This window comes from Sminthopsis crassicaudata, chromosome 2 (genome assembly GCF_048593235.1).
Source record: "Sminthopsis crassicaudata isolate SCR6 chromosome 2, ASM4859323v1, whole genome shotgun sequence".
In the NCBI taxonomy this organism is placed as follows: Eukaryota; Metazoa; Chordata; class Mammalia; order Dasyuromorphia; family Dasyuridae; genus Sminthopsis; species Sminthopsis crassicaudata.
This window is the reverse complement of record NC_133618.1, coordinates 672,527,160-672,548,478: the sequence shown is the minus strand read 5'-3', so window position 1 is coordinate 672,548,478 and position 21,319 is coordinate 672,527,160. Positions and strand designations below refer to the sequence as shown.

Genomic DNA, 21,319 nt, shown 5'->3' with positions numbered 1-21,319 from the left:
GATTCCTCCAATGCCCGCTCCAGGAGCTCAGGGAATAGCTGCTGCTCTGGCTTCTCGGGAACGGCGAGGGCATGGAGGGCAGCAATGAGACACAAGACTCCAAAGGCAGCTAGAACCAGGTTGATGAAGATCTTAACTCCCAGACTGAGGATACCACAGTGCATAGCGCGCTGGGCTTGGGGCCAGGAAGGCTCATCTTCCTGAGTTCAAATTCAGCCTTAGAGACTTCCTGACTATGGGTTGTCACTTAATCCTGCTTGTTTCAGTTTGCTCTTTTGTAAAATGACCTGGAGAAAGAAATGGCAAAGCATTCTGGTACTTTTTCACACTACTGGAGTTTGGGAGGATGGGTTTTAGGTGCCTCATAATAGGCACAAATCCCATTCTACAGATGGACTTGAAACCTTTTCCTCGCTGTAAAACTTGGAGGTAATGGCATCACATGTTGGGTCAGCTGACCCCTAGTAGCCAGAGCCCCCATCACTGTGGGAAGGCTTGGGCATATGGAGATTGGCTACTGGGAGTGGAGGGATCAGGGAGCAGCTCTGGGTAAGGGAGGATCGAGCAAAGAAATGCCAGAACAGGGGACGAAGGAGGGCAGGTTCTCACTTGCTGCGTGCTCTCGAGTTGCCTTGAAGTTTGGAGCCACATACCAGACAGACACATTAAGTAGTTATGTAATAACCTGGATCAGCAGGGTATGGCATATTGGCTTGGGTCCTTGACAGGCTGGATGCAAAACAGCCTCGAGTCTCCACTACATCTTCAGGGCCTCAACAAAACTAAATTCCATCTTTTCCATCGTGTCCAACTCTTCATGACTCCATTTTCTCAGCAAAGATCATGGAGTTGCCATGTCTTTCTCCAGCTTATTTTGCAAATGAGGAAACTGAGGCAAGAAGGATTAAGTGACTTGTCTGGGGTCACACAATTCATAAGTATCTAAGGCCAGGTTTGAACTCGGTCTTCCTGCCTCCAAATCTGGCACTCTATTCACAGCACCACCTAGCTGACGCCATGGACCTATTTCACCATGGTAAAGAACCAACACCAAGGTGGAGGATGATTTTAAATGACCAAAGAGGCAGAGAACATCTTTTTGAAGATTCACCACCTTCTCCGCAGTTCATTGCACTTTTGGACAGCTCCTTTGCAATAAGTTAATTCTTCCCTATATCAAGCCTAAATCTGTCTCTTTACAATTTTTCTCCATTGTTCTTTGTTCTCTCCTGAGTGCAGATGACTGAGTCCCCTCCACCCCAGAGTTAGCATGGAGTTTATCTGAGCCAATAGGCTCCTTAGACAAATGGCCGCACCAAATTTCAAAGACAGAACTGGCTGACTTACCGGTTAGCCACACGGTACAGCCTCGAAATCCTCCCCTGGTCCCAACGACCTGGCCTCTCTTGTTCCTGCTCACGTGGTGAGCCTGATAGATCACATTTGTGGATTTCTGCTGGGTGTCCTGCAAGATAAAATGACATTTTTTTGGTTAATGAAACAAGGTTTTATCCTTTCTGGAAACACAGCAAAACATAATCCAATCAAAATTCGTGATGGGATTTGGTGAGCTCCTCTCCCCCTAGTCTGTGCACTGGCCAGATGACCTGCAGCTGGTGTGACTCCCTTTGTAAGGGAAGAAATGTTTTGGAGAGCACAGTTCTAAGCAGCCTCATGTGTTGTGGGCGCCATATTGTCATCCGGGGTCATGGCCATGTCTGGGATTCGTTTGCCTAACCCATGATGGGCACTGGGGGCTCTGTGCTCCGTCTGAGTGTATGCGGTCAGTTTGGATGGCTTTGTAAAGTCTGGAAGGGGGAAGGGAGAAAGAGCTGCTGCAGCTGGGCAGCCTAGGCAAGAGCGGAGAGTGGCCTTTGTGTATGGACGCGCCACTCTCTTGAGTATGGCTGGAAGAATCAAAGGGGGCTGCAGCTAAGGTCTCCCGAGGGAAAGAGTTTGAGTCAGTGGCAGGGCCCTAGTCAGGACATGTAAATAACCTCTAACAGGCAAATGAACTAGCATGAATCCCTGCGAGTGATCTTGGCTCCAGGGAATAAGAGAAGAAATGGTTTCTTTTATCTGAGACATGGAGGCCATGGGATCTGAGCACGGCACATACAGTCGAGTCCTACTGGTTTTGATGATCAGTCTTGTTTAACTGTTTTATTGTTGTTGTTGTTGTTACTATGGAGGATTCAATGAGGGGGAGATGGGAGGAAATTATCAGGAAATATAATGGTATTAAAATAAAAAAACAACAAAAAAATTCTAAAAAAACAAAGGAAAGAAGTAAAAAAGGGAGAGAAGAAGAGAGGAAGGGAGGAAAGGAAGAAGGTAAAGAGGAAAAAAGGAAGGGAGGAAGGAAGAAAGGCAGGAAGGAAGGCAGGAAGGAAAGAAGGAAGGAAGGAAGGAAGGAAGGAAGGAAGGAAGGAAGGAAGGAAGGAAGGAAGGAAGGAAGGAAGGAAGGAAGGAAGGAAGGAAGGAAGGAAGGAAGGAAGGAAGGAAGGAAGAAAGGAAGGAAGGAAAGAAGGAAGGAAGGAAGGAAGGAAGGAAGGGAGGGAGGGAGGGAGGGAGGGAAGAAGGGAGAGAGGGAGGGAGAAAGGAAGGAGGGAGGGGGAAAGAGAGGATAAAAGATCTCCCAGTGACCCTTTGTACTCTGAGCAGGGAATTATCATTCCTAAAGGAAGTCTGTCCTCTCAGCCTTGCCACAAGAATTTTTGGGTTTTGTGCCAGACTTATGAGTTCTCTAGATCAGAAAACTCCCAGTACCCACACTTTCTCTCCCAATGCAAATTTGCACCTAAGACTTTGAAAGTTAAATAACCTGCCCAAGGTGATCTCGACTATGAAATTAATTTTCATCCATGTTTACAGGGGCCTCCCAGGATTCACATTTTGCAGAGGAAGAAATAAAAACTTAGCGAGATTAGGCTCCTTGCCTTGGTCACATAGATAGTGAGAGTCACCTAGAGGCTAAGTTTCAACCTGACTCAAGTGCCAAGTGCTTTCCACTACCCTGTGCCCTCTGAATAATAAAGGGAGGTGGTTCAGAGAGCCCCAAAGAGTCTCCTGAAGGCCCAGCAGAGGCAGCAAGGAAGGCCCAGCAGCACTGCCGAGGAGCGAGCCAGCCCCCCATCCCTACCCAGCACAGCCCCACACCCGTCTCTGGCCACTGGCTTTAGATCTTGCCCTTCTGTTTCCTTATTCCCATTCTGGACTCTTCTGCTAAGAATGGCCAGTTCTGACCCTGTTCCACCTTTGGCCCCTAACTCTGCAGACCGCTCAGTGCCAGCCTTCCTGGTGCATCAGTCCCCCTTCTCCCTAGGAGGAAGGCTCCTTCCCTCTTACACTTCCCCACCCCTGCTCTCAATGGCAGGAATTGGGGGGGGAGGGCATCAGTTACATGACCCCAGCCTGGGGCCTGAGGGCCAGAGAACCAGAGACACAAAGATTGTCCATAATTTTCCACAGATTATTTATTCATCCATTTGTCTGTCTTTATCAGTTCTTTCTTCTATTATTCCATTTATCTGTCAATATGTCCATTTGTCTGTCTGTCCACCTATCTGTTCATCCATCTACCTACCTATTATCTATTCGTCCATCTATTGTTTATAAATCATCTCTCCTCTATCATTCTATTTATGTGTCGATATGTCCATTTGTCTGTCTGTCCGTCCATCCATCTGTCTATCTGTCCATTCATTCATCTATTATCTATTCATCCATCCATCTCTGCTGTCTATCAATCATCTGTTCTCTTTTATTATAATTTATATGTCAATATATCCATTTGTCTATCTGTCTGTCCATCCATCCATCTACCTATTATCTATTTGTCCATCCATTTGATTATATCTACTGTTTATAAATCATCTCTCCTCTATCATTCTATTTATGTGTCGATATGTCCATTTGTCTATCTGTCTGTCCATCCATCTCCAAGCCCAGGTTACATAATTTATATGTCAATATATCCATTTGTCTGTTTGTCTATCTGTCTGTCCATCCATTCATCTACCTATTATCTATTTGTCCATCCATTTGATTATCATCAAGATTTCAATGATTATGTCTACTATCAATCATCTCTCCTCTATCATTCTATTTATGTGTCAATATGTCCATTTGTCTGTTTGTCCATCTATCCATCTATCTACCTATTATCTGTCTATCCATTTGATCATCTCTCCTGTCTATCAATCATCTCTCTTCTATCATTCTATTTCTGTGTCAGTATGTCATTTGTCTGTCCATCTGTCTATCTATCTGTCCATCCATTCATCCGTCTATCTCTGCTATCTATCAGTCATCTACCCTCCATTATTCTATTTATCTGTCAGGCCTTCCATTTGTCTATCAGTTCATCTGTCTGTCTCTTTACCTATTTGTAAGGCTCTCTATTTATCTAGCCATAGAGCTATCTCCGTTGACATGCAAGTCCCAGGAATGGCCGAGCTGCGCCCGGAGCTACTCCCTTGCTATTTTATCAATGTGACTCTCAGTCTTAGAGGCCTCCCAGGCTTAGTCCACCACAATGTCCAATACCCAGAGCAATTCTCCCCGAAGCTCTCTTCCAGCCTCCAATTAATCCTTTAAGCTCTCACAAATCATGTCCCAGATGTCCCCAGCTGGTGATGACTCTTACTCTCTAAGGCTCATGGTCTGAAAACAGGAGTTCACTCTGTCCCCCAGACTCTGCGCAGTGGCTAAAAGCTCCTCAGCCTGAAATGCTCACGTGTTGCTTTGCTGTCCCATTCCCCTGGCTGACCCACCTCTCTGCTCTTAACTGGGAAGGCGGAGGTGTGCTTGGGTCTCCCCTATGCCCTCTTACATTCCCCAGAAAGCCTGCAGCCCAGCGCTTAGCACTCTGAGCTGCTGTCACACAGATGAACAGGCCAGCAGATGCTGGAGGAAGTCACAATTTTTTCTCCGGGGTCAGATGAAAAAAGAAAATACCAAATTCCCAAGGGGCTTGGGATTTAATCTTGTCAAGGGATGCTGATGAAGTGTCTGGAACAGGAAGAGAAAAAGCCAAAAAGCCGGACCGAACCACAGAAACGCTCGCGATATTTTGAGAAGAAATTTGGAAAGGAAACGGACGTTCTTGCCAGTGACTTCTACCCAGTTCTGCCGAAAAGGAAAACACAGTCCTCATTTTTCTTCAGAGAAAATAACTCCATCCTAGGCAAAGATGCTGTGCTCCCTGGACCAGGTATCATGGAGCAAAAGCACCAGGACCCTCTCCCTTTCCACCTTGCACCTCTGCCAACCACTCAGCTTTTCTACCTCGAACAACAGATCCTTTGGAAAAATTAATACATTTTTACTCACTTTCCTAAAGTGTCACTATTACTGCTCAGTGGAAGCTCCACCTCTCCACAAAGAATCCCCTCTCACAAGAAAGAGTAGCCATCTGGAGGGTCAGGGCCATGCCCCGAAGGATCCACAATCTGCACCACTGGGATGGAGAGATAGGAAGCAGTTCTCCAAGTAAGAGAGAGAAAGACAGAGAGGCAGAGACACAGAGAGAGAGAGAAAGAGAAAGGGAAGGAAAGAGGGACAGAGAAAAGGAGGGAGAGAGGAGAGAAGGAAGAAGGGAGGAAAAAGGGAGGGAGGAAAGGAAGAAGGGGAGGGAGAGAGGGAGGAAAGGAGGGAGGAAAAGAGGAAGAGAGGGAGGGGGGGAAATGGAGGGGAGGAAAGAAGGAGGAATGGAAGGAAAGAGAGAGAGGTAGAGAAGGAGGAAAGGAGGAAAAAAGGGAGGAAGGGAAGGAAGAAGGGGGAGAGAGGGAGGGAAAGAAGTGGGAGGTTTTTCAGCCGTCTCACAGAAAGGCACGGTGTCCAACTGGCTCTAGATTAAAAATTCCTCCCAGTTGAGAGGCTCGCCGGGATGGACCAGCTGTTTGAGACCAGGTTTCTGGAGGCCAGTGAAGTTCTCTGGCTTGTCATGAGGTCAGAGGCTCTCTCCAGTGGGATTTGTCATGGAAAAAGTCCATCTCCAAGCCCAGGTTACATAATGATGCTTTGGATGTTGTTGTTGTTTGGAGGAGGTCAGGGAGTCAGTGGGAATAGACTAATCTTATTCTCCGTACTGTGGAACAGGACTCAATTTGATTAAATAGGTGATGAGGCAGCAGCAACCCTCAGTGAACGAAAACAGATGGCTTTCAAAAATCCTTTTAGGATGCTCTGAAATAGGACATTCATTTCTGTAAAATGGCCTCTGGGGTGCAGTGAGGAGGAAAAGGCTGGTCATGTGAGGAAACAGCCGGCTTCTCGAGACTCTCCCAACAGGCCGAGCTTCTTGAACCGGCTGATTCCGTTTTCTACCCTTCCTCTTTGATTCCTCTACCTCCTCAGTTCAACTTCCGTGGACTTCAGTTTCAAAGACTATAAGAATGTCCATGGGCACAGTTTTTTCTGCCTGAAATAGTGTTCTCCCCTCTTCAGCTGCTGAATTTCTTAACCGTCCCACAAAGCCCAGCTCATCTGTCAGTGATGTCCTTCCTCCCACCTCTCCCCCAGAGTCTTTCACCCAAACTCTATTCAGTACCACTTTGACAGGCCTAGCACTGGGGCCCACAGACTGCTGCTCATCTCCCAGAATTTTCCCTGCAGTCTTAGATGATGATGATGATGATAATTTAAAGAGACCCAGTGGCAACTCAAGGATGCTGATGATCATCCAAAGCTCCCTCATCATCAGTCTGATCTGACTCCCATGTCGGGAACTCTCATTCCTCATCACTGCCTCCTGGCTCCCTTCAAATCCCCAAGAAAATCCCACCACCTTCTGCAAGGAACCTTTCACAATCTCTGTTACTGTTAGTGCCTTCCCCTTAATGATCTTTAATTTATCTTCTCTATATGTTCTTTCTATAGAATCATTCACGTTATTGATCTCTAAGTTACCGTCTCTATATGTTCTGTCTATAGAATCATTCATGTTATTGATCTCTAAGTTACCTTCTCTATATGTTCTGTCTATAGAATCATTCATGTTATTGATCTCTAAGTTACCGTCTCTATATGTTCTGTCTATAGAATCATTCACATGTTATTGATCTCTAAGTTACCTTCTCTATATGTTCTGTCTATAGAATCATTCATGTTATTGATCTCTAAGTTACCGTCTCTATATGTTCTGTCTATAGAATCATTCACATGTTATTGATCTCTAAGTTACCTTCTCTATATGTTCTGTCTATAGAATCATTCATGTTATTGATCTCTAAGTTACCGTCTCTATATGTTCTGTCTATAGAATCATTCACATGTTATTGATCTCTAAGTTACCTTCTCTATATGTTCTGTCTATAGAATCATTCATGTTATTGATCTCTAAGTTACCTTCTCTATATGTTCTGTCTATAGAATCATTCACATGTTATTGATCTCTAAGTTACCTTCTCTATATGTTCTGTCTATAGAATCATTCATGTTATTGATCTCTAAGTTACCTTCTCTATATGTTCTGTCTATAGAATCATTCATGTTATTGATCTCTAAGTTACCGTCTCTATATGTTCTGTCTATAGAATCATTCACATGTTATTGATCTCTAAGTTACCTTCTCTATATGTTCTGTCTATAGAATCATTCATGTTATTGATCTCTAAGTTACCGTCTCTATATGTTCTGTCTATAGAATCATTCACATGTTATTGATCTCTAAGTTACCTTCTCTATATGTTCTGTCTATAGAATCATTCATGTTATTGATCTCTAAGTTACTGTCTCTATATGTTCTTTCTATAGAATCATTCACATGTTATTGATCTCTAAGTTACTGTCTCTATATGTTCTGTCTATAGAATCATTCATGTTATTGATCTCTAAGTTACTTTCACTAGATGTTCTTTCTATAGAATCATTCACATGTTATTGATCTCTAAGTTACCTTCTCTATATGTTCTGTCTATAGAATCATTCACATGTTATTGATCTCTAAGTTACCGTCTCTATATGTTCTGTCTATAGAATCATTCACATGTTATTGATCTCTAAGTTACTTTCACTAGATGTTCTTTCTATAGAATCATTCACATGTTATTGATCTCTAAGTTATCGTCTCTATATGTCCTGTCTATAGAATCATTCATGTTATTGATCTCTAAGTTACCGTCTCTATATGTTCTGTCTATAGAATCATTCACATGTTATTGATCTCTAAGTTACTTTCACTAGATGTTCTTTCTATAGAATCATTCACATGTTATTGATCTCTAAGTTACCGTCTCTATATGTTCTGTCTATAGAATCATTCATGTTATTGATCTCTAAGTTACCTTCTCTATATGTTCTTTCTATAGAATCATTCATGTTATTGATCTCTAAGTTACTGTCTCTATATGTTCTGTCTATAGAATCATTCATGTTATTGCTCTCTAAGTTACCTTCTCTATATGTTCTTTCTATAGAATCATTCATGTTATTGATCTCTAAGTTACCGTCTCTATATGTTCTGTCTATAGAATCATTCATGTTATTGCTCTCTAAGTTACCTTCTCTATATGTTCTTTCTATAGAATCATTCATGTTATTGATCTCTAAGTTACCGTCTCTATATGTTCTGTCTATAGAATCATTCATGTTATTGCTCTCTAAGTTACCTTCTCTATATGTTCTGTCTATAGAATCATTCACATGTTATTGATCTCTAAGTTACCGTCTCTATATGTTCTGTCTATAGAATCATTCACATGTTATTGATCTCTAAGTTACTTTCACTAGATGTTCTTTCTATAGAATCATTCACATGTTATTGATCTCTAAGTTACCGTCTCTATATGTTCTGTCTATAGAATCATTCATGTTATTGATCTCTAAGTTACCGTCTCTATATGTTCTTTCTATAGAATCATTCATGTTATTGATCTCTAAGTTACTGTCTCTATATGTTCTGTCTATAGAATCATTCATGTTATTGCTCTCTAAGTTACCTTCTCTATATGTTCTTTCTATAGAATCATTCATGTTATTGATCTCTAAGTTACCGTCTCTATATGTTCTGTCTATAGAATCATTCATGTTATTGCTCTCTAAGTTACCTTCTCTATATGTTCTTTCTATAGAATCATTCATGTTATTGATCTCTAAGTTACAGTCTCTATATGTTCTTTCTATAGAATCATTCATGTTATTGATCTCTAAGTTACAGTCTCTATATGTTCTTTCTATAGAATCATTCATGTTATTGATCTCTAAGTTACAGTCTCTATATGTTCTTTCTATAGAATCATTCATGTTATTGATATCTAAGTTACTTTCTCTATATGTTCTTTCTATAGAATCATTCATGTTATTGATCGCTAAGTTACCGTCTCTATATGTTCTTTCTATAGAATCATTCATGTTATTGATCTCTAAGTTACCGTCTCTATATGTTCTGTCTATAGAATAATTCATGTTATTGATCTCTAAGTTACAGTCTCTATATGTTCTTTCTATAGAATCATTCATGTTATTGATCTCTAAGTTACCTTCTCTATATGTTCTGTCTATAGAATCATTCATGTTATTGATCTCTAAATTACCTTCTCTATATGTTCTGTCTATAGAATCATTCATGTTATTGATCTCTAAGTTACCGTCTCTATATGTTCTGTCTATAGAATCATTCATGTTGTTGATCTCTAAGTTACCGTCTCTATATGTTCTTTCTATAGAATCATTCACATGTTATTGATCTCTAAGTTACCTTCTCTATATGTTCTTTCTATAGAATCATTCATGTTATTGATCTCTAAGTTACCTTTTCTATATGTTCTTTCTATAGAATCATTCATGTTATTGATCTCTAAGTTACAGTCTCTATATGTTCTTTCTATAGAATCATTCACATGTTATTGATCTCTAAGTTACTTTCTCTATATGTTCTTTCTATAGAATCATTCACATGTTATTGATCTCTAAGTTACCTTTTCTATATGTTCTTTCTATAGAATCATTCATGTTATTGATCTCTAAGTTACCTTCTCTATATGTTCTTTCTATAGAATCATTCATGTTATTGATATCTAAGTTACTTTCTCTATATGTTCTTTCTATAGAATCATTCACATGTTATTGATCTCTAAGTTACCTTCTCTATATGTTCTTTCTATAGAATCATTCATGTTATTGATATCTAAGTTACTTTCTCTATATGTTCTTTCTATAGAATCATTCATGTTATTGATATCTAAGTTACTTTCTCTATATGTTCTTTCTATAGAATCATTCATGTTATTGATATCTAAGTTACTTTCTCTATATGTTCTTTCTATAGAATCATTCATGTTATTGATATCTAAGTTACTTTCTCTATATGTTCTTTCTATAGAATCATTCACATGTTATTGATCTCTAAGTTACCGTCTCTATATGTTCTTTCTATAGAATCATTCATGTTATTGATCTCTAAGTTACCGTCTCTATATGTTCTTTCTATAGAATCATTCATGTTATTGATCTCTAAGTTACCGTCTCTATATGTTCTTTCTATAGAATCATTCATGTTATTGATCTCTAAGTTACCGTCTCTATATGTTCTTTCTATAGAATCATTCATGTTATTGATCTCTAAGTTACTGTCTCTATATGTTCTTTCTATAGAATCATTCACATGTTATTGATCTCTAAGTTACAGTCTCTATATGTTCTTTCTATAGAATCATTCACATGTTATCGATCTCTAAGTTACCTTCTCTGCATCTGCTTTCTATATAATCATTCACATGTTATCTCCCCCATTCAGTGGGGAGATGAGAGCAAAGTCTGTTTCTTGTCTCTCTCTGTACGCACAACGCTTAGGATGGTTCCAGGCACCCAGAAGGCCCTTAAGAAAAGCTTGATGAGCTAGTGACCTTTAACTGTTGCCATCTGGCCAACCCCCACCCAGCCCAAAGGCAGGAGGCCATGGGAAAGGATAAAACAGTGACAAGGGTGTAGCACAGTGGACATTCTTTCCTTATTGAATCTGCCTGAAAGTTTTAAGCCTTGTTTCTTCCTCATGGGCCTAATGCCAAGGGGTGCCAGGATGCCAGGCAGTGGGGTGGCAAATGACTCAGAAATCATTGGGTCCAGTAGCAGCTCCAGTCGCAGCCCAAGGGAGACAATGTTTCATAAAGAGTTGAGCGCTTCAATAATGTGAATATACAAGTGTCAAAACTGGAAAATCCCCAAAGGGCAATCAGGGACCGAGGGAAGGACTAGGTCAAATCCTGTTTTTATCATCTGAAGCAATCATTTTGTATCAGGACCTAGTTTTAGACAGAAGTCAACAAGCATTTCCCCCCCTCGGGTCTCTGAAGACAAGATCTTGGCAGACTAGGGCTATGTACTCATACCCACAGAGACAATCTTCTGAGTGGGTATCAAAGGCCCATTGGGATGGTCGCTGTAGCAAAGTGCCATCTAGTGGGCAATACTATAAATTCTGCTTCCAGACCAGTAAAGGCCGAAGGGAGATCCTTTCTGGAGCAGCCAGGAAGGCAAGACGAGTGAAGTTCTCATTGCTGTTGTAGCCTTAAACATTGCCGGGGATGCCGGCAAAATTTGTATAATTTTTAAAAATAGCTTTCTTCAAGTATGTACAATTTCCAATATTCTTTTTTTTTTATTTTGAGTTTATATGATGTCTTAAGGCATACAAGGAGTAGTATACATATTATTATTATCTTCATTTTACTCAAAGGACTTGTCTATAGTCAGGAAATGTCATTATTGCCACTATTATTTGACTATAGTGTTAGAAATGCTAACTATAACAAGAAAATAAGTATTGACAGAGAAGACATATTATGGTCTACATAGATGAGCCCTAAAGAGTCAAGTCAAATTATTGAAATCATTATCAATTAGCAGGGTTCAAAATTAACTTACACAATTCATGAGACTTCCTATTTCTACCAGCAAAATGCAGAAGTTAGCGATAAAAAGAAAACTCTCATCCAAAAGCACCAACAAATGTATAAAATATTTAGAAACCTACCTGTAAAGATACACACAAACTATAGGAATACAAGTCAAGTCAGTAAGCATTTATTAAGTGTCTACTGTGTGCCTTGCACTGGATTAAGTGATAAGAATACAAAGAAAAGAAGGGGAAAAATCCCTGATTTCAAGGGGCTAAAGTTCTAATGGAGAAGAAACTGTGTACAAAATATATACAAGCTGAATTGGAGATAGTCTTAGAAGAAAAACATGGACGAGCATTAAGGAGAATCAGGGAAGACTTCTCGCAGAAGGTAGAATTTTAGCTGGCACTGGAAGGAAGCCAGAGAAGCTGGAAGACAGAGGTGAAGATTGCAGGCACAAGGGACAGCTAATAATGTGCACAAAGTTGGGAGATGCAATATTGTGTATGAGGAACAACAAAGAGGCTATTATCACTGTATGGCATAGGGAAATAATGTGTATGAAGACTGAAAAGATATAAAGGGACCATGAATAAAACTGTAAAACATTCTTTAAAGAATTGATATATTTAAATAAGTGGACAGGATTAAGTGTACATGGTTGGTCTGTGCCAATATAAGGAAAAGGATGTTATTTCCTAGATTAATTTATATATTCAGTATCTCATCAATAAAAGGGTCACTTTAGAAATCTAAAAAAAATAACAAAATTTATCTGGAAGAAGAAGAGGTCAAGAGAAATAATGGAAAAATGGAAAGGAAGGGAGCCTAGCAGTAGTAGATCTCACAGTACCCTACAAATTAGTAAATGTTCAAAAGTATTTGGTCCTGGCTAAAACATAAAAAAGTCAACCAGTTGAACAGAATAGGTGCACAGACATCAAAAGCAAATGAATGTGGTAGCTTTGGGGCTGCAAAGTAGAGGCTAAAACAGCCTCTGCCCTCAACAAACTCCTATTCTAATGGAGAAAACAACAAGCAAATAATGAATCACATATAATTTACATCGACACCCCCTTATTCCCAGTCCTTTCTTAACATGTCTGTACTCTTGCAATGGCTTCAGAGCAATCCCTGAGCCTCTACCTGCTTGGCTGATTCTGGTCTTCCCCATCTCTAGTCTTCCTGCAGCCAGCTCGAGGGTCACCAGATACTCCCTTCAGAGTGGGACTTCATGCTTTAACAACAATCACTGGGGAAAAACAAGTTGGCAGATATAGAGTTGTCTTTCTAGATCTTAATATGTATTTTAAAGGGCAAAGACCAAACTAAGGAGAAAAGAGAACCCAGAAAGAATCAAAAGAGAGACGTGTGTGTGTGTGTGTGTGTGTGTGTGTGTGTGTGTGTGTATGTGTGTGTGTGTATCGCAACAAACTCCAGTTGGATTCATGGGTCAAATAAAATTTAAAAATTTTTCAAATGGAAAGAAAATAGAATAATGTTCTTTTCCCTAACGTGAAGGGGGTGGAGAAGTACACTTTTTTTGCTGTTGAAGCAATAGCACTTGTAAAGCAAAGGTTGATTAAAGATCATATAACTATTTTTATAGTTTACTCAAACTGAGATAAAGAGAAAAAATAGAGTCAGGATGTGAGTGTGTTCTTGAAAGTCCCCCTAATCAATGTGTACTGTGCCCAATCTCTAATGGGCACAGACAGGAACTGATAACTCCTACATTCAGCAAAGACTCAAAAAGACTCACACCTCATTAATGAGTAACAAAATCCCAAGCAAAGCAAACAGCACCTATTCATTAACACCCATTGGTTTGGCAAAGCTAAATCAAAGCGATTAGCAAGGTCCCTGTTGGCAGGGCACTGGCATCCACTTTTGGCAATGATATTAATTGATGAAACCTTTTTTGGAGATATGTACCAATAGAATACCTTCTTTCTTGAGAGTTGAGAATCTTCCTATTATCAAGACATCCAAAGGAAGTCATTGATTAGGGGTAGGGGTGGGTATACAGAGAAAGAGGGAGGGAGGATGCCTTGTTTGAAGATATTTCCAGTTGTGTTATATGTAATGTCAAAAAGAAAGAGAGAGGAGAGAGGGCAAGGAGGAAGAATGGAAAGAAGGAAGGCAGGAAGGAAGAATGGAAGGAAGGAAGGAAGGAAGGAAGGAAGGAAGGAAGGAAGGAAGGAAGGAAGGAAGGAAGGAAGGAAGGAAGGAAGGAAGGAAGGAAGGAAGGAAGGAAGGAGGGAGGAAGGGAGGGAGGGAGGGAGGAAGGAAGGAAGGAAGGAAAGAAGGAAAGAACTGGAAGCAATTCAAAAGCTAGAAAATGACTAAATGAATTATGGGCTATATGGAATAACAAAAAATGAAGACTGGAGGAAAGCTGGATATACCTGGGAAAAAACTGCACAGAAGGGGTGCTGAAGAGAGAGGTGATTACATATTATTTTTCCATGAGGGAAAATGGTCTACATTTGTAACTTTTACTTTACATATGTATATATTTATTTTGTTTTTATGTACGAAACATACATATAAATAAATAAATGTAAACATGTGTATATATCTCTTTTAAGGAAGGAGTTCTAAAATAAGTTTGTAAAGATAGTCCCAGATATCTGTATATTTATATTTATATTTTGTTATAAAATCAAACAAACAACCAATTAAAAAGGAACCTACAAAATAAACCTCAACCTTGAATGATTCCTCACCCCTTGGTTAACATGTTTGAGCTACTACTCAAGACTTTCTAATAACAACTTTCCAATTCTAGAGCACGGGGGTGTTCCTCAGCAAATACAGCCTATTTTTACTTACTTGTTTATTTTAGTCCTCAAGTGAGAAATCTGCTGATCACTGAAGATGGGAAACTTTGCCTCAGTGATTCACTTTCCAGTGACTCAGATCAGGTATTTAGAGGCATGGGGTTAAAGTTGGATAGAAGTAATGATCTGGGCAAAGGAAAAGGGAAAAAAAACAAACAACCCTTTTGCCCAGCTTGCTTCTCACCACTCCCCAGTATGAATTCTTTGGCTGACTGGCCTACTCATATTTTTTCTAACACTGTCTCTTTCCAGCTTCCGAATCTTTGCTCATGCTGTCTCTTGCCCAGAATTCCCTCACTCTTTCGAGTCTTTGCTTTTCTGGTCCTACCTTCCTGGATTCCTTCATTTCTGATTTCACTAGACTAATTCCATTCAACAAGAATTTATTTAAAAACATCCATCCCTATCACAGGCGCTAATGGTAGGTTTTCCCCCAAGACGGTGTCCTGGGCCTCTTCTTCTATACCTGTGGTCCTCAAACTTTTTAACTAGGGGGCCAGTTCACTGTCCCTCAGACTGTTGGAGGGCCGGACTATAGTAAAAACAAAAACTTACACTCTGTCTCTGTCCCTCAGCCCATTTGCCATAACCCGGCGGCCACATAAACGTCCTCAGCAGCCGCATGTGGCCTGCGGGCCGTAGTTTGAGAACTCCTGATCTATACAGTAAAGGAAGAGCGCATCTTCTCGTCAGTAACTTCACCAGCTTCCTTAACTTAAGACAGTTAATCTTCTGCATTGAGAAGATGATTTCTAGACCTTTATCAGCTGACATTGCCTCGCTCCTCTCCCGCTCATCCCTCCGACCTGTCTCCAGCCTCTTTACCTTAGCTGTCCCCCACTCCTGAAATGCCTTGTCACTCTTGTTTGTTCCACTCCTGGACCATTTGTCAGTTGTCTTGATTCTTGTACTGCCATCAAACTTCAAAGACTCAGGAAGAGAGTGAGAGTTCAATTCTGCCTCACTTAAATCCCATTCATGAAGCAGTTAAGACATTTCCATGATGTCACTGGTCTTCTTCGAAAATGGTCAAACAACCCAGAACTCCTGTACTCCTTGAGACATAACTCACTCCCGTCTACCCGAAGCATTCCCGGATCCCTCCGGCTGCCAGCACCCTCCCTCCCAAACTGCTTCTATTTAATTATTTTGCTTGGATTTGTATTTAGTAACTATATCTGTGCTGTATTACACACACACTTGTTTTTCCTCCATGAGACTGGACAGTCCTTGCAGGTAGGGATTGGTTGAGTCTTCGTACTTGTATGTCCAGTGCCTGGCACAAGAAGGAGCTTAACACAAATTTGTTGATTGATGGATGGCAACGTAGCAAGCTCAAAGCCAGGCGCCGGAGATGAAAAGATACATAAAACTAGTGGGGTGCTTCCACAGAGATCAGTGTAAAAACCATACAAAGTGACTTCTGGGGAGAGTGATGGCTAAGAGTGGGGGAAAGGGGGAGGTGAGAGGATCAGAAAAGGCCCTGAGTGGTGCTTGGGAGGCAGCCTTTTTCTGAATGATGTCTGCCACGACTCTCCTTAGACACAAGCCATCACCGGCAAGTAGCCTGGGCCTGCTTCCTCCTGCCACACAAGTCTTCCTCTCCCTTTGCGGGGACTTAGAATTTTTGAGGATCGTGATCCACAGCCCAGATCAGGCCAGCAAGTTTTGTTTCAAACCAAGCCACTGGCATATACTTGGTACAATCAATGCCTCACTATGGCTGAGTGAAGGCGCAAAGCTGCCCAACCCTCGTGCCTTGGTGGAAGGGTCACATCAATAAAGAGTCATGGGAACATTTAGAAAAGAAGCCAGCAAACTGCCACTTTCCATTTTAATGAAATAGTCTCTTAAAGTCGAATCAAGGCAGAATACAGGGTTCAGCCTTGACTGGCAAACCTCCCAGCATCAAGGCAGCCTTTGACAACTGATCGAGATGCAGGTCACAACCTCCCAGAACAAGCTTCACTTGGAGAACATCAAAAATGACCCTCGCCAAGACCCAAGTCAAACAATAAACTTTAGGGCTATTGTTCTCTCTGCTGTTCTCAAGGCAATGTGCAGGACAGGATGGTACTGTGATTGGGAAGGAAGGAAGAAAAAGGAAGGAAGGGAGGGAGGGAGGAAAGAAGGAAGGAAGAGAGGGAGGGAGGGAGGGAGGGAGGGAGGGAGGGAGGGAGGGAGGAAGGAAGGAAGGAAGGAAGGAAGGAAGGAAGGAAGGAAGGAAGGAAGGAAGGAAGGGAGGGAAGGGAGGGAGGAAGGGAGGGAGGGAAGGGAGGAAGGGAGGAAGGAAGGCACAAGCTAATATTTACTAGGTGTTGGGCACTCTGCCAAAAAGAAAAACAGTTTGCCTTTAAGGAGGTTCCACTCTAATGAAGAAAGATAATGAATAAAAGGGACCTACAAAGGTGAAGGAACACCCAACAAATTAGAAAATAAAGGTGGAGTCAGATTTGAGTTCAGAGAACCTGGGATCAAAGGAAACCAGAGATGGTTCAGCTGAATTTTTTCAGAGGGTTCCCTGGGAACCTGAGGAATCTTGTTTCTTGGCAAGGACTTGATGTCAGTGTGCATGCTGAGATTTCTGCCTGTAGAAAGATCGTTATGCATGTTTCCATCCTTTTCTGGGACTCTCAAGAGCTAAATGCTTAGGTAAAACTCCAAGTCCTGGGAAGCCCAGGCCTTAATTCAGTGATTTCTAAATCCTCCTTCTTGTACTTTCCTGTTACAGTCCAGAGGACCATCATTTCCTCAGTTCCTCAGGTTCATAAGCCACATGTCCTCCTCACTTCCTCACGCCACAAACAAAATTTATGAGTTTCATCATCCTACTTTTCCGGCATCTCTCGCTAAGACTGCCTTCTCTCCTCTGACACTACTGCAGTTTCTGTGGTGCAGGCCTCCATCACTTTATTCCTAGGCCCTTCCAGCGGGTTTCCAGGTGTGCTCCCTATCTCTTCTCTCTCCAGTCCATCCTCCACTCAGCTACCAAAGTGATCTTCAATCACAGGTCTGATTGCCATGCCATCCCTCCATTCGGTAAGCTCCAGTGACTCCCTATTAGCTTCAGAGGCTAATACAAAATCCCATTTGGCTTTAATAAGCCCTTTACTATCTGGCCCCTTGACATCTGTCCGGTTTTCTTCTTATGTTTTCTTCCTCTCATGTACTGACTCCTCATTATTTCTTATTATAAGACATTCCATTTCTTGACTTTGGGCATCTTTCCTAGCTCTGCTCCCATGTCTGGAATAATCTTCATACTTTTCTTTGCCTTCTCTGGCTTCCTGCAACTCTCAGCCAAAATCCTACATTCTGCAAGAAGACTCTCCTAGTGAACAAGGTTGCTCACTACCACCATTACTATTCAATGTTGTATTAGAAACACTAGCCTCAGCAATAAGAGTCGAGAAAGAGATGAAAGGAATTAGAGTAGGTAATGAGGAAACCAAACTATCACTCTTTGCAGACGATATGATGGTATACTTAGAGAACCCCAAAGATTCAACTAAAAAGCTTTTAGAAATAATCCACACCTTTAGCAAAGATGCAGGATACAAAATAAACCCACATAAGTCATCAGCATTCTTATATGTCACTAACAAAATCCAACAGTTAGAGTTACAAAGAGAAATTCCATTTAAAGTAACTGCCGGTATTGCTACTGGTTCTGTATCCTAAAGAGATCTTAAAGGAGGGAAAGGGACCTGTATGTGCAAGAATGTTTATGGCAGCCCTTTTTTATAGTGGCCAGAAACTGGAAACTATGTGGATGCCCATCAATTGGACAATGGCTGAATAAATTGTGGTATATGAATATGATGGAATATTATTGTTCTGTCAGAAATGACCAGCAGGATGATTTCAGAAAGGCCTGGAGAGACTGTCAGGAACTGATGCTGAGGGAAATGAGCAGGACCAGGAGATCATTGTATACTTCAACAACAATACTGTATGATGATCAATTCTGATGGGCGTGGCCCTCTTCAACAATGAGATGAACCAAATCAGTTCCAATAGAGCAGTAATGAACCGAACCAGCTACACCCAGTGAAAGAACTTTGGGAGATGACTATGAACCACTACATAAAATTTCCAATCCCTCTAATTTTGTCCGCCTGCATTTTTTATTTCCTTCACAGGCTAAATGTACACTATTTCAAAGTCTGATTCTTTTTGTTCAATAAAACAACTGTTTGGTCATGTAGACATATATTGTATTTAATTTATACTCCAACATATTTAACACATATTGGTCTACCTGCCATCTGGGGGGTGGGGGAAGGAGGGGAAAACTTGGGAAAAAAAAAAGTTTTGGCAATTGTCAACATTGTAAAATTACCCATGCAAATATCTGGTAAATAAAAACAATTATTATTAAAAAAAGAAAAAAAAAAAAAAGAAAAAGAAAAAAGAAAGAAAAGAAAAGAAATGTGAATGGGAAAAAAATAAATAAAAATAAAGAAAGTAACTGCCGATAGTACAAAATATTTGGGAATCTATCTGCCAAGGGAAAGTCAGGAACCAAATGAGCAAAACTACAAAGCACTTTGCACACAAATAAAGTCAGATCTAACCAATTCGAAAAAATTTTAAACATTCTTGGATAGGGTGAGCAAATATAATAAAGACGATAATACTACCTAAATTAATCTATTTATTTAGTGCTATTCCAATCAGACTCCCAAAAAACTATTTTAATGACCTAGAAAAAATAACAATAAAAATCATCTGGAAGAACAAAAGGTTGAGACTTTCAAGGGAACTAATGAAAAAAAAAAATCAAATGATGGTGGCCTACCTGTACCTGATCTAAAACTATATTATAAAGCAGCAGTTAACAAAACTATTTAGTACTGGCTAAGAAATAGACTAATTGATCAGTGGAATAGGTTAGGTTTAAAGGACAAAACAGTCAATAACCTTAATAATCTAGTGTTTGACAAACCCAAAGATCCCAGCTCTTGGGATAAGAATTCACTGTTTGACAAAAACTGTTGGGAAAATTGGAAATTCATATGGCAGCAACTGTACACCAAGATAAGGTCAAAACGAGTTCATGATCTAGGCATAAAGAATGAGATTATAAATAAATTAGGAGAACATAGGTTAGTTTACCTCTCAGACCTGTGGAAGAGGAAGGGATTTGTGACCAAAGAAGAACTAAAGATCATTATTAATCATAAAATAGAAAATTTTGATTATCAAATTGAAAAGCTTTTGTACAAACAAAACTAATGCAAACAAGATTAGAAGGGAAGTAACAAATTGGGAAAACATTTGTACAGTCAAAGGTTCTGATAAAGGCCTCATTTCCAAAATATATAGAGAATTGAATCAAATTTATAAGAAATCAAGCCAGTCTCCAATTGATAAATGGTCAAAGGATATGAACAGACAATTCTCAGATGAAGAAATTGAAACTATCTCTAGCCATATGAAAAGATACTCCAAGTCATTATTAATCAGAAAAATGAAAATTAAGACAACTCTGAGATACCACTACACATCTGTCAGATTGGCTAGAATGACAGGGAAAGATAATGAGGAATGCTGGAGGGGACGTGGGAAACCAGGACACTGATACATTGTTGGTGGAATTGTGAATACATCCAGACATTCTGGAGAGCAATTTGGAACTATGCTCAAAAAGTTATCAAACTGTGCATACCCTTTGATCCAGCAGTGCTACTACTGGGCTTATATCCCAAAGAGATCTTAAAGAAGGGAAAGGGATCCGTATGTGCCAAAAGGTTTGTGGCGGCCCTCCTTAGGTTGGCCAGAAACTGGATGCCCATCAATTGGAGAATGGCTGAATAAATTGTGGCCTATGAATGTTATGGAATATTATTGTTCTGTAAGAAATGACCAGCAGGATGATTTCAGAAAGGCCTGGAGAGACTCACAAGAACTGATGTTGAGGGAAGGGAGCAGAACCAGTTAAATACTTCAACAACAATACTGTATGATGATCAATTCTGATGGATGTTGCTCTCTTCAACAATGAGATGAACTAAATCAGTTCCATTTGTTCAATAATGAATAGAACCAGCTACACCCAGAGAAAGAACTCTGGGAAATGAGTGTGAACCACTACATAGAATTCCCAAACCCTCTAATTTTGTCTGCCTGCATTTTTGATTTCCTTCACAGGCTAATTGTACACTATTTCAAAGTCTGATTCTTTTTGTGCAGCAAAACAACTGTATGGACATGTATACATATGTTGTATTTAATTTATACTTTAATATATGTAACATGTATTGGTCAACCTGCCATCTGGGGGAAGGGATGAGGGGAAGGAGGGGAAAAATTGGAACAAAAGGTTTTGCTAAAAAAGGTCAATGCTAAAAAATTACCCATGCACATATCTTGTAAATAAAAAGCTATAATAACAATAAAAAAAAAAGACTCTCCTAGCCTCCTCCCCTCCCCAAAATTCATGCTTCCCATCTCAGATTCCTTATCAATTGTACATATGTGTCTTGTACTTTCGTAGTTGTTTAGAGGTAAGCTCCCCCAATAGGCAGTGGGCTCCTTGAAGACTGGGACTAGATTTTTTTTCTTTTTGTCTTCTTTTGTATCCCCAGTGCTTGGCACAGTCTGACACACAGTAGATCTTTAGTCAATGTTTGT

General features: G+C 40.3%; 1 protein-coding gene across 1 annotated transcript in view; it reads right to left on the bottom strand.

Moving 5' to 3' along the window:
• The window catches only part of PAPSS2 (3'-phosphoadenosine 5'-phosphosulfate synthase 2), a 69,002-nt gene that overhangs the window by 16,927 nt on the left and 30,756 nt on the right, over window positions 1-21,319 (bottom strand). Inside the window, 1 exon segment of the mRNA XM_074297075.1 lies at window positions 1,348-1,465. Within this exon segment, the coding sequence (XP_074153176.1) occupies window positions 1,348-1,465 (118 nt within the window).